Here is a 12,041-nt window from a genome sequence, read left to right as displayed (position 1 = left end):
CATGTGACTTCTGGCGTCTGTAGGAAATAGTTCTTCAGGATTTATAGCATCTGTGGCAGCCCATCTGGGTAAGTACAGGTGGCCCCGGCCGGGGACATATATTGCATCTTATGCTGGGAATACACGATGCCTTTCTGCCGCTCATTTCTCCCTTCAATCGTTTTTGCCGCTCGATTCTCCACTTGAATATTCCGCTCATTTTTCTTATCTCTTTCCATTTACTTCTATCAGAAATCGAGTGGCAAAAATGATCGCACGTGAGATCGGACATGTCGGAAATGATCTATCGAACCCATCTATCTGCTGCAGAAACCCATTGTGTATTCCCAGCATAAGACTTGTACTGTTTTTGCTTGACCAGAGACTGTAAGCATTGACCAGTGACAATCTCATGTATATAGGAGTCTTTGTAGAAAAGTCAGGGGATGAGGGGAACATCTTCATTTGCATCGTTAAGCTCATTCTCTTGTCAGAGAAGTTCTGTGAATACGGTATACAAACTCACACAATCTTCTCACAATGAATGCTGGGACTTGATGTTTCCCTCCACCGGGATGAGTGCCGTTTTCCCATAGTCATTATTATTATTGTCGTGCGGACATAAAACAGTTAGAGTGTGCAAAACACAATCCTTGATAGTAGCCAATCAGATTTCAGTTTACTTAGTTAATGAGTCAGTGTCACAGGAGAAATAGGAAGATCGAAATCGCTGATTCTGTTCCTCTGTCTATAAATTAAACTGACAAGTGAGCAGAATATGGAGGGATAACTTTTTGACTTTCTATTAAAGTGGACCTGAACTTTTACACAGGACAGAAGGAAAATATAGACAAATGCACCCTGTATGTATTTAGTGAGTTTAGCCTGTCTAATTCCCCCTCACCTGTGACTAATCACAAGTGGTAATTTGACCTCATGGCAGAGCTGCTAATTTGTAAACACGGGATGATAACGCTATGTGTGCTTCCATGAAAGCAGGAAGTAGACAAACTGCAGATTTACTGCAGGATGCGTATCAGCTATAACAGAGAAATGTTTAGGTTCTTATGCTGTTACTTATCTTTTAGAGCAAGAGAGGAAGTTCGGAGTTCAGGTCCGCTTTAAAGAAATGTGACTTGCCAGCTGGTAATATCTTCTGAAGTACTGATGGGGAATAATGTATGAAAATCCGGTGTTCTGACTCCACCTCTGCATGATTTTCAAACTTTAAAATCTCTGAGGCCAAAACAAACTAGCACGGCAGTCATACTGGCATACTGTAAATTCAGAAAAGGAGGGCAACCTTCAAAGCACACCTACACTGAGAGGGATATGGCGACTGACATACTGCATGCATTTCCTTTTACACAATGCAGATTGCCTGGCTGTCCTGGTGATCCTCTGCTTTTGATACTTCTAGCCATAGACCCCGAACAAGTGTGCAGATCAGGTGCTCTGACTGGATCAGATGCATGCTTGTTCCAGGTGTGTGACTCAGGCACTACTGCAGCCAAAGAGATCAGCAGGGCTGGGCAGGCTACTGGTATTGTTTAAAAGGAACTAAATATGGCAGCCTCCATATCCATCTCACTTCAGGTGTCCTTTAATTCCTTGAATTACTCAGCTGGGACAAGTATGCAGCTCCATTGCTCTGACTTTCCTGACTTGCATGCTTGTTCCAGGTAAAGTGTAGAGAGGCTGAGGCGCTACACCTGCTATTGCCGAAATTCTGTTTTGTCGCCACGTTTATCGCCCGATGAAGCGGGCTGGGCCTGCGAAACGCGTTGCACTTTTTTGGGGTACTATTTAATAAATGTGATTGCTACTATTCAGACAGTCTTTCGTGTCTGCTTTATGGAGGTAAGTCCACCACTTCCTCCCAGCAAATTTTAAAGTTTTTATCTGCTTTTATCCTGCTGGCGCCTCTGTTCTCCTACTGCTGCTTGTTCCAGGTAGGTGATTAAGAAGGTCTTATAGCGAGAGGCCCAGTATTACTGCCAGGAAGCTAGCATTTTCAGCTGGGGATCAGCACTAGTTGCCTCCATGATTTCACTGTGGCAGGTCACCACTATACTGTAGGAGGACAATAGACAGTTTGTTACAGTAGCCATCTCCCTGTGTTCTTATTCCACCAGATCTCACCGTTTGAAGCCTCTTTGGTGCTGAGCATTGGGAAAACCTGGGGTGGAATCACAGATCCTATTGTGGGATTCTTCATCAACAAAAGCAAATGGACAAGAATAGGCCGTCTGATGCCATGGTGAGAAAATTCCGGCTCTACTGTTTGGGGAACAGTTAAAGGGAATCTAAAGTTAAAATAAACGTATGATATAATGATTTGTACGTGTAGTACAGCTAAGAAATAAAACATTTAAGCAGAGACATAAGTCTAAGGCCGCTTGCACACTACATGCATTTCCGATTCTGCTTTTTAATCAGTTTTTACCTCCGATTCCGATTTTTAATCTTTACTGCATGCTGCGTTTTTTTATCCGTTTTTCTGTTGAATGTATTCAGGGAAAATCGGAATCTGAATCAGAATCAGAAAACGGATTTGCAGTGTGCAGGGAGCCTTATATTGTTTCCAGTACAGGAAGATTTAAGAAACTCCAGTTATCTATGCAAAAGAGCTTATCTGAGCTCCACAACTTTCAAAGTCACAGAGAGCTCTGTCTTCTGAAGCTTATTATCTCAAGTGTCTGTCACTGTATTTTTTTTCCCTGCAAAATAAAGTTCAAACGTTCGCCTGCTCTGTGAAATCATTTAGAATGCAGAGTGTAGTGAGTAAACTGCAAATATTAGAGAATGATGCAATGTTATAAAAAAAAACCTATATAACTGAAAATAAAAATGTGATTATTTTCTTTGTTATTATGTTCTATTAATTATCTGTACTACATATACAATTCATTATATCATAAATTTTTTTTCGCTTCTGTGTCACTTTAATAGGTCTGTTTTATATCTGCCTGCCTGAGGGTATAGGTAGTGGGGTTGATGGGAACAGCCAAATTATGATTTAGTCAATATTCGGTGTTCCGCAGGCAACCACCAAATTTCATGTTCGATTTTCATGTTCCGAAGGCATTTTCTATGGAAGCCAACTATGTGGGGCTCTGCACCCTGAGCTATACCAGCCTGCATGGTCTATGGTATGGGGGGAGCTCTGGAGGAGAGGGGTAGTCAAGCTTCCCCCACTCCCCCAGAGCCCTTTTTCAATCATGGACAAGGGGCTCTTCCCCAACTCTGCTACCCAGGAGGAGGTGGGGCTGTCGATGTACTGGGGGGGGGGGGGGTCATGGTGGCATCTGGGGTCCCCTTTAACAATTGGACTCTCAGCCCTTTCACCAAGTGAAATAAGTATAGGGTGACACATGGATTGGGTGATGGGAGGACTTTGCCATTACCCGCAGAAGTTGGCGCTATTGACTTCAATGGAAAACCAGAACATGGTACTCGGAAAAGAGCAATTTCCCTTCATGTTTGTACTCGGAACTGCTGAATTCCAATGCAAAAATTGGAACTCTAAACTGTTCCTATTCTGAGAGCTCAACCTCAGATAGAGGCTGTAGTGTCATTATAAAAATGCCATAATACTGATCATACTGATATGTGCCACATGAGTGTTTTTGCATTTTAGCATTATTATTAAAAAGTATCATTCCATGTCAATCTGCAGACAGCTAAGAATTTTCAAGACCAACCCCAAGCTTAAATTGCAAATTTCCTGAGAACTAGTCTGCATGCTTCCTCTCGTCTCGTGCAGAGCCTTCCAGCTCCTCTCCCGGTGCCCTCATTCCCCTGCAGGCTCCCCCATTAGCAGTCTCCAACCGATGGGTCGGAGATTGCATTCTGCTGCTGCCTGAGGCTTCGAAAGTCTTCGGGAGCTCGAGTGCTCACAAAGACAGGCTGCACCGTACTGCACATGCGTGAGAGATCGTGCTCACGCATGCGCAGTACAGAGCCGCCCGCTTCAAAAGTCTCCTGCGGCAGGAGATTTGAACGGAGGAGCCTGTGGGGGAATGAGGGGACTGTGAGTGGACCGGGAATGCTCATTAGGACCCAGAGCCTTCCCTTTACTTAGGTAAGTATCTGTTTCTTTTATTTATACTTTAGATTCACTTTAAGAATAATATTCTAAAGCGTAAAATTGCACCGAATTTTGGGGCTTCATCGTCTAGTAGATAATATCATTAAAAGATTGGGATAATGCATAGAAATTTCCGTACAGGAGGCTGAAGGTCAATATTGGGTAGTCAGGATCTTTGGGCCATTAGGCTGCACTGGATTAAAAACATACACAATTCTGAACTGTAGTCAAAATCAATTTGGTTTAGGAACACTCTACCAGGCAAAGGCAAAACCATGTACTGTATTTACATGAATCACAAACACCATCACCATCTCTAGGCCCAAGCTCATTTAAGGTAAACCTTCAGTTGGAAGATTCTTACCTATCTATGGCTTCTTCTAGCCCCCTGCAGTCCTTTGGCTCTCTCTGTGTCTGTCCAGTCCCCTCCGCTGTGAAGTCCGCAATCCAGCTGGGTTGCAGATCACTACACATGTGTGGTTCCTGCCGTGCATACTACCCGACTGCAATCCCTTTGCCGGGTGTTCAGCGCAAGCACAGTTGCAGTCTGAATGAACTGCGCAGGTGGAGCGTGCGACCAGGACCAGGAATCATGGACGTTACAGGGCTGGCAGCTGCCCAACCAAGGGGACCGGGAGGACAGTGAGGGAGCAGACAGACTACAGGGGCTGGGATAAATAATTAAAAATACTTTTATCAATTCGTCTCAGGTACACTTTAAGGTTTTTTGGTAACTGTGGACGCCCTGTCGAAAGGCTAAAGAGGAGGAAGATCCTCTATAACAGAGTTCCCCAACCCTGTCCTCAAGGCTGACACCAACAGTACATGTTTTGCAGAAAACCACTAACATGCACAGGTGGGGTAATCAGTGTCTCAGCAGAGCTGATTAACTCCCTCTGTGGATTTCCACAAAACGTGTACTGTTGGTGGGCCTTGAGGACAGGGTGGTTGGGGATCACTGCTTATCAGCACGCAATTCAAAAGAAATCATCTCTGATGCTATGTCCTCCCTTTGCTGAGACATTAACTCTTTGTGGCCAGTATTGCAGCTACAGGCCAGTGTTCTAATGATAAGAATGTGCTTAGCTGCAGTGCTGGTTACAAAGTGTAAATCTCTGAGCAGCATAGGGAAGATTTGGAGAGTGAGAACTATTTGTTAGCTGGGGTTTGTTAGCTGGGAGCACTCTGCTGCCAGTTCCATGCTTTATAAAAGGATTTCTCAGTAGGCTGACTTTTTCAAAGGTAATTTATTTGCAACGGCTGCAGTAAATATGAGAATTGTGTGTTAACGTTAAACTAAATGATAGCAAAAGAATGTATACTTACCTGTGGCTTCTTCCAGCCCCCTGTAGTCTGTCAGCTCCCTCCTCGTCTGTCTGGTCCCTCTGTTCTGCTGCCCCAGGTTAGTATAAATCCTTTTGCTATCATTGTCTCAGGTACCATTTACAGTGGACCTGAACTCAGGAAGGAAAACATAAATGCAGCCTGTCTAATTCCCCCTCGTCTGTGACTAATCATCAGTGTAATTTGATCTCTCAGCTCTGACAGCTGGCTGCCATGGCAGAGCAGTTAATTTGTAAACACAGGGTGTTAACAATATGTTTGCTTCCATGAAAGCAGGAAGTAGACACACTGCAGAATAATTGCAGGGTTTGTATCAGCTGTAACAGAAAATTTTTTCTTTAAAGGTTATTATGTTGTTCCAGAGAGGAAGTTCTGAGTTCAGGTCCGCTTTAATAGCATAGCCCCTTACTCATCTATTCTAAAGCTGGGTACACGGTACAATTTTCCATCCAATCGACGGATCTATTAGATAATTTCCGACTGGTCCAATCGATTTTGCGATTGATTTTGGGTACTTATCAATGCTAAATCGTTCGGGAACAATTTGGACGTCTACACAATTTCTTATCAGATCACAATAAGTCGATCTGATGGAAAATTGTACCGTGTGTATGAGGCATTATAATGAAAAACTTGTCAAGGTGAACTAGGACTTCACCAAGTAATGCGATCTGGCTGGTTGCTTTGGACAGGGCCGGCGCTACCATTAAGGCAGAGGAGGCAGCTGCCCCAGAGCTTGTAGGGGCCCCCAGTGGCTACAAGAGGAAAAAAACATTTTTCAAATCGGCCTTATAGTTTTTGAGAAAATCGATTTTAAAGTTTCAAAGGAAAAAAAAACACATTTAAAAACCTGCCGACTTTAATGGTTAATAGCAAATCCACCTTAAATGCTAGAAACCCTAAATTTGCAGGATATGTTAAGGAGATCATTAGGAATAGGAGGAAAAAACAATTTTTCAAAAAGACCTTATAGTTTTTGAGAAAATCGATTTTAAAGTTTAGAAGGAAAAAAGTATAGTTTTAAATGCGGTAAATGTCACTTTTAGTAGCAACCCTAACGGTAGTGTAATTTTACATGTATAAAAAGAAAGAGCAATACATTTCCTGACGGGGTTTCCAGGGGGTCCATACGCAGCCGCAATGCTTTGGCCAGGGATCGCTATACAGTCGCAATATGGCTGTATGAAGATCCCTGGCATTTTTTCCTATTTCCCCAAATTTTTTTTATGTTTAGAGTGTGGGAATTTTTTTTTTTATTTTTATTATGTGGGGTCCCCCCTCCTGAAACTTTTTAACCCCTTGTCCCCCATGCAGGCTGGGATAGCCAGAATGTGGAGCTCTGACCGATTGGGACTTCACACCCTGACTATACCAGCTCCAAAAAAGGTCCCCTAATGCCGATTTTTGTTCCGGGGTATATGTTGGGGGGGCCCCCCAGGTTTATTTTGCCCTGGGGCCCCATTGTTGCTTAAACCGGCCCTGGCTTTGGATTAGATCGGTTTGCACAACATCTCAGCAGCAGTACCTCAGTGAATAGGCCAGCTTGTCTTGTGTAATATTCTTCCTGTCAGGGCAGAAAGGTGACACAGCACAGCTCAGGCAGACACTGCTAGAATGGGCTGTTTTCATTGTCGCTGCACATTCAGGCCGTGTAAACAGCCGGCTCCCAGCGCTGCCCATTATCCCACAAAGCGTCATAGAACCTCACTCACAGGTTCCTCATTGTTCCGCCGAACTGTTGACCTGCATTGTTCCTTTGTTCTTGGCAGAGATTTCTTTTTTTTCAGTTCATCCTTTTGCAAAATAATCAGCTTCTGCAATTCGACAAATGATCATATCGCAGTTACTGATATGAATGATACCCCCAAACAAACCTTAAAAAGGGGATTCTTCTTTCAAGGGAAACCTGAGACGATGAAAAAAATAAAATATACATACCTGGGGCTTCCTCCAGCCCCCTTCAGGCTGATCGGCCTCTCGCTGTAATTCCTCCAGTCAGGGGGTACTGCGCAATACTACTGTGCAGAACGCTTGCGGACACGGGAGTGCGATGGGGAAGCGCGCGCTGGGACTGCACCTGCACCGACTGGCGGATTTACTGGGCCACCTAGCGGAGGATCCAGGCAGCCTGGGAGGATGGCGAGGGACTGATTAGTCTGAAGGGGGCCGGAGGAAGCACCAAGAACCTATAATTTTTTTTTCATTGTCTCATTGTTGGGGGTGGAATGGTCCAGAGAGGGTTACCCCCAATTTTCTTACAGGCCACCATTCCATTGTATTTATTCTCTGGCCATGCTCCAGTCCATAGACAAGCTTAAATGGACTACTCATGCGTGGGAGGATGACACTGTTCAACTGGACATGTGCAGACCTTATCTGCACATGCTCAGTCCAAACATGGTTGGCCACAGCTGGAAGCACTGGAATGGTGGCATTAAGGAGGATCCGGAAAGCCACTGGACTATCCAGAGGCTTCTCACTGCTGAGGGAGGTAAACATCTACCTCACCACCCCATGTCTACGGGCTTACATCTGAAAATGGCGCCTGAGAATAATGGTGCACGGTGTTGCCGCTAATCTGTTTGCCGCTTATCGCTATTTAACGTTAAAGCATTATTGTTATTTAGCGTTAACATACAGAACCCTCTCTGTACCTACCCCTAACCCATAAACCCCCCCTGGTGGTGCCTAACCCTAACCAACCCCCTAGTGGTGCCTAACCCTAACCCCTACTGGTGGTGCCTAACCCTAACCACCCCCCTGGTGGTGCCTAACCCTAACCACACCCATGGTGGTGCCTAACCCTAACCACCTCCCTGGTGGTGCCTAACCCTAACCACCCCCCCCCTGGTGGTGCCTTACCCTAACCACCTCCCTGGTGGTGCCTAACCCTAACCACCCCCCTGGTGGTGCCTAACCCTAACCACCCATCTCAGTGGTGCCTAACCCTAACCAACCCCCTGGTGGTGCCTAACCCTAACCAACCCCCTGGTGGTGCCTAACCCTAACCCCCCCTGGTGGTGCCTAACCCTAACCACCCCTATGGTGGTGCCTAACCCTAACCACACCCCTGGTGGTGCCTAACCCTAACCACCTCCCTAGAGGTGCCTAACCCTAACCACACCCCCTGGTGGTGTCTAACCCTAACCACCTCCCTAGTGGTGCCTAACCCTAACCACCCCCCTGGTGGTGCCTAACCCTAACCACCCATCTTGGTGGTGCCTAACCCTAACCACCCCCCTGGTGGTGCCTAACCCTAACCACCCCCCTGGTGGTGTATATTGTACTGTAACTATACCTAACCCTACTCTCACACAGAACCCTCCCTTTACCTATCCCTAACCCTAACCACCCCCCTGGTGGTGCCTAACCCTAAGACCCCCCCTGGTGGTGCCTAACCCTAAGACCCCCCTGGTGGTGCCTAACCCTAAGACCCCCCCTGGTGGTGTCTAACCCTAACCACCCCCCTGATGGTGCCTAACCCTAAGACCCCCTTCCCAGTGGTGCCTAACCCTAACCTTGACAGTGTTACATTAAATCCATTCACCGTTTTGCAGTTAACCTTTTCGGGACCATGTGCATGAGATCCTACGCCGCACTTGTGGCTGTTCTAGCCTGATGCGGCGTAGGATCTACGCCGGCCCGAAATTTCCGCTCCCGACGCGATCGTGCGCACCCGGAGGGGGAGATCAAGCTGTCATATGACAGCCGACATCTCCCCCGAGTGATCAGCAGCCATCGCGTATGGCTGCTGATCACACGATCACTACGATCGCCGTCGGATCGTAGTGATCTGTTTGACAGCTGCGGCGGCAGGGGGGGAAAGAAGAGGATCCACTCACCTCCCTGCCGTTCCAGCGACGATCGGCGCCCCCCTCCGCTCTGGCCGGCATCTCCGCTTCATCTGACGTCAGCGCCGGGTCCCGGCTTGATGACGTCATCAAGCCGCGACCCGGAACTGCTCGTCAGATGAAGCGGAGATGCCGGCCGGAGAAGAGGGTCCCGTGCGGCTCATCGCTGGAGCCTGGAAGGTAAGTGAAGGCTGCTGGCAGAAGGGGGGCCCAGGCCACCAAGGGGGGACACAATGCCCGGCAGCCACACACGGGATCCGGCCGCCTGACCCCCCCAAACGCGCGCACCCCCTTCCCGCCAAAAATGCCTGGTCCTTAAGGGGGGGTAGGTGGCCGGTCCCGAAAAGGTTAAATAACGTCTGCAGTTTGGCTTATGTAGGGGGCTATTGATAAATAACGTTAGTGTGTGCCACTATTGATAAATAACGTTAGTGTGTGCCGTTTTTCTTCTTTTTTTCCCTGTGTCGCCATTAATTTGCAGTGCTAACGATAAGTAGCGATAAGCGTATCTTTTTAATGTGGCGCCATTTTTATGCATAGGCGCTGTGCGCCATTATTCACTGATCCGGTCTACGGATTCCACCCTCACACTGCAATGTGCACGTAGCATTACAATATAATTGCCTCTGACACAGGAGAACTTGTTCAGTAAGCCTGCACCTATTTAGTTGGGCTAGACTCTAACAGTGCTATTGCCTACTGACTGGGCGGCACTGTGCCCTAGTGGCTACAGCTCAAAACGCTTTGAGTCCACCAGGAGAAAAGCACGATATAAATGTTATTTGTCTTGTCTTGTCAGGTTAGAAATGGGATTGTATTGCCAACTCAATGCCAACTCAGTGCCCCACTGAGAACGTAGCCTTAGACTCATTGAGGACGTCATTTTTCTCCATTCAGGTAGAGCTTCCTAGCTGAAGACTTGATCCAGAGCACATGGTGGGGGTAGTCTCTCTTTAGACGTTCTATTGTCGGAATTGAGGTGGTTGAAGTGAAATTTCTCCCCACCTTTATTTACCCAGCTGTATGTCCACGTACTCCACAGAATATTTCCTCTTATAAAGCCCCCAGATATCTGCCGACTGTGAGATATTGACATTGTATACTAAACTTTAGGTATATGGCAAAATACACAGCCGAATACAGTATACAGGGCCGGTTTAAGCAACAATGGGGCCCCAGGGCAAAATAAACCTGGGGGGACCCCCCCAACATATACCCCGGAACAAAAATCGGCATTAGGGGACCTTTTTTGCAGCTGGTATAGTCAGGGTGTGAAGTCCCAATCGGTCAGAGCTCCACATTCTGGCTATCCCAGCCTGCATGGGGGACAAGGGGTTAAAAAGTTTCAGGAGGGGGGACCCCACATAATTTTTTTTAAAAAAAAATTCCCAAACTCTAAACATAAAAAAAAAATTGGGAAAATAGGAAAAAATGCCAGGGATCTTCATACAGCCATATTGCGGCTGTATAGCGATCCCTGGCCAAAGCGCTGCGGCTGCATATAGACCCCCCTGGAAACCCTGTCAGGAAATTTATTGCGCTTTCATTTGATGCATGTAAAATTACACTACCGTTAGGTTTGCTACTAAAAGTGACATTTACAGCATTTAAAACTATACTTTTTTCCTTCTAAACTTTAAAATCGATTTTCTCAAAAACTATAAAGTCTTTTTGAAAAATTGTTTTTTCCTCTTATTCCTAATGATCTCCTTAACATATCCTGCAAACTTCGGGTTTCTAGCATTTAAGGTGGATTTGCTATTAACCATTAAAGCCGGCAGGTTTTTAAATGTGTTTTTTTTTTCCTTTGAAACTTTAAAATCGATTTTCTCAAAAACTATAAGGCCGATTTGAATTTTTTTTCCCTCTTGTAGCCACTGGGGGCCCCTACAAGCTCTGGGGCCCTGGGGCAGCTGCCTCCTTTGCTTTAATGGTAGCGCCGGCCCTGACAGTATATGCCTGATTTCCTGTCTTTTAGCCGTTCTCTTGTTCACTGGGCCTTTATGCTTTTCAGTGGAGTTCCAGAGGTGAATCACAAATAGCACAATAGTTTCCCAATGCAGGGAAATGCTGAGAGGAGCTTCCTCCTAATAAGCTTGTGTTGTGTGTTGCAGGATGCTCGGGAGCATGCCATTTCTGGTTGTCTCCTATTTCTTCTTGTGGTACATTCCAGACTTTGTGACTGGGAGAGTCCTGTGGTATCTGATGTTCTTCTGTTCATTCCAAGCCCTCAGCACGGTGAGTCATTCGGGGGTAAACATTTATCCAGGCAGAATGCCTATTCCTCCTTCTAACATATATAACAATCACGGAGATTCTTTTGGCAGATGGAACCTGGGAGCATCATCAGATCTTTGATCTCGTTCACACCAGAGACAGGTCCATTCAGGTTTATTGCACAGGGCCTTAATTACTGAAGTTCTTTGGGCTGTCATAAATAAACTTTTAAGACTGTCTTGAAATTCTCATTATAATTAGGTGGCGTTCATTTACAATCCTCATTTGAGTCCTATCAGGCTGTGCTGAGGGTTGCTGAAAGTTAATGATTGCTGTCACATGTAGCGCACCCACAGCTCATATCTTTCAAAATCCCAGCTGAACCCACAACCTCCTTGAGACCATGGATGCAGTGCTGGAACCCTCTGAAAGTGTTCCCATCCATGAACGAGCAGGTGTAGGACACCTGTTCAGTAGCACAGAGTGGCTAGGGCTAGGTGGAAATCGCTTGGACATAAGTTCTGGCAAGCTCATGATAAAGCTTGAGTTTTATTATGAAC

General features: G+C 46.1%; 1 protein-coding gene across 1 annotated transcript in view; it reads left to right on the top strand.

Annotated features, from left to right (window-relative positions):
- The window catches only part of LOC137571316 (sphingosine-1-phosphate transporter MFSD2B-like), a 66,334-nt gene that overhangs the window by 20,329 nt on the left and 33,964 nt on the right, over positions 1 to 12,041 (top strand). Inside the window, exons 3-4 of the mRNA XM_068280265.1 lie at positions 2,115 to 2,239; positions 11,379 to 11,502. Of these exons, the coding sequence (XP_068136366.1) occupies positions 2,115 to 2,239; positions 11,379 to 11,502 (249 nt within the window). The remainder of the gene's footprint in view (positions 1 to 2,114; positions 2,240 to 11,378; positions 11,503 to 12,041) is intronic.

Source organism: Hyperolius riggenbachi, chromosome 4 (assembly GCF_040937935.1).
Source record: "Hyperolius riggenbachi isolate aHypRig1 chromosome 4, aHypRig1.pri, whole genome shotgun sequence".
NCBI classification, from domain to species: Eukaryota; Metazoa; Chordata; class Amphibia; order Anura; family Hyperoliidae; genus Hyperolius; species Hyperolius riggenbachi.
Note: the sequence above shows the minus strand (reverse complement) of the source record. Positions and strands in the feature narration are given on the sequence as shown.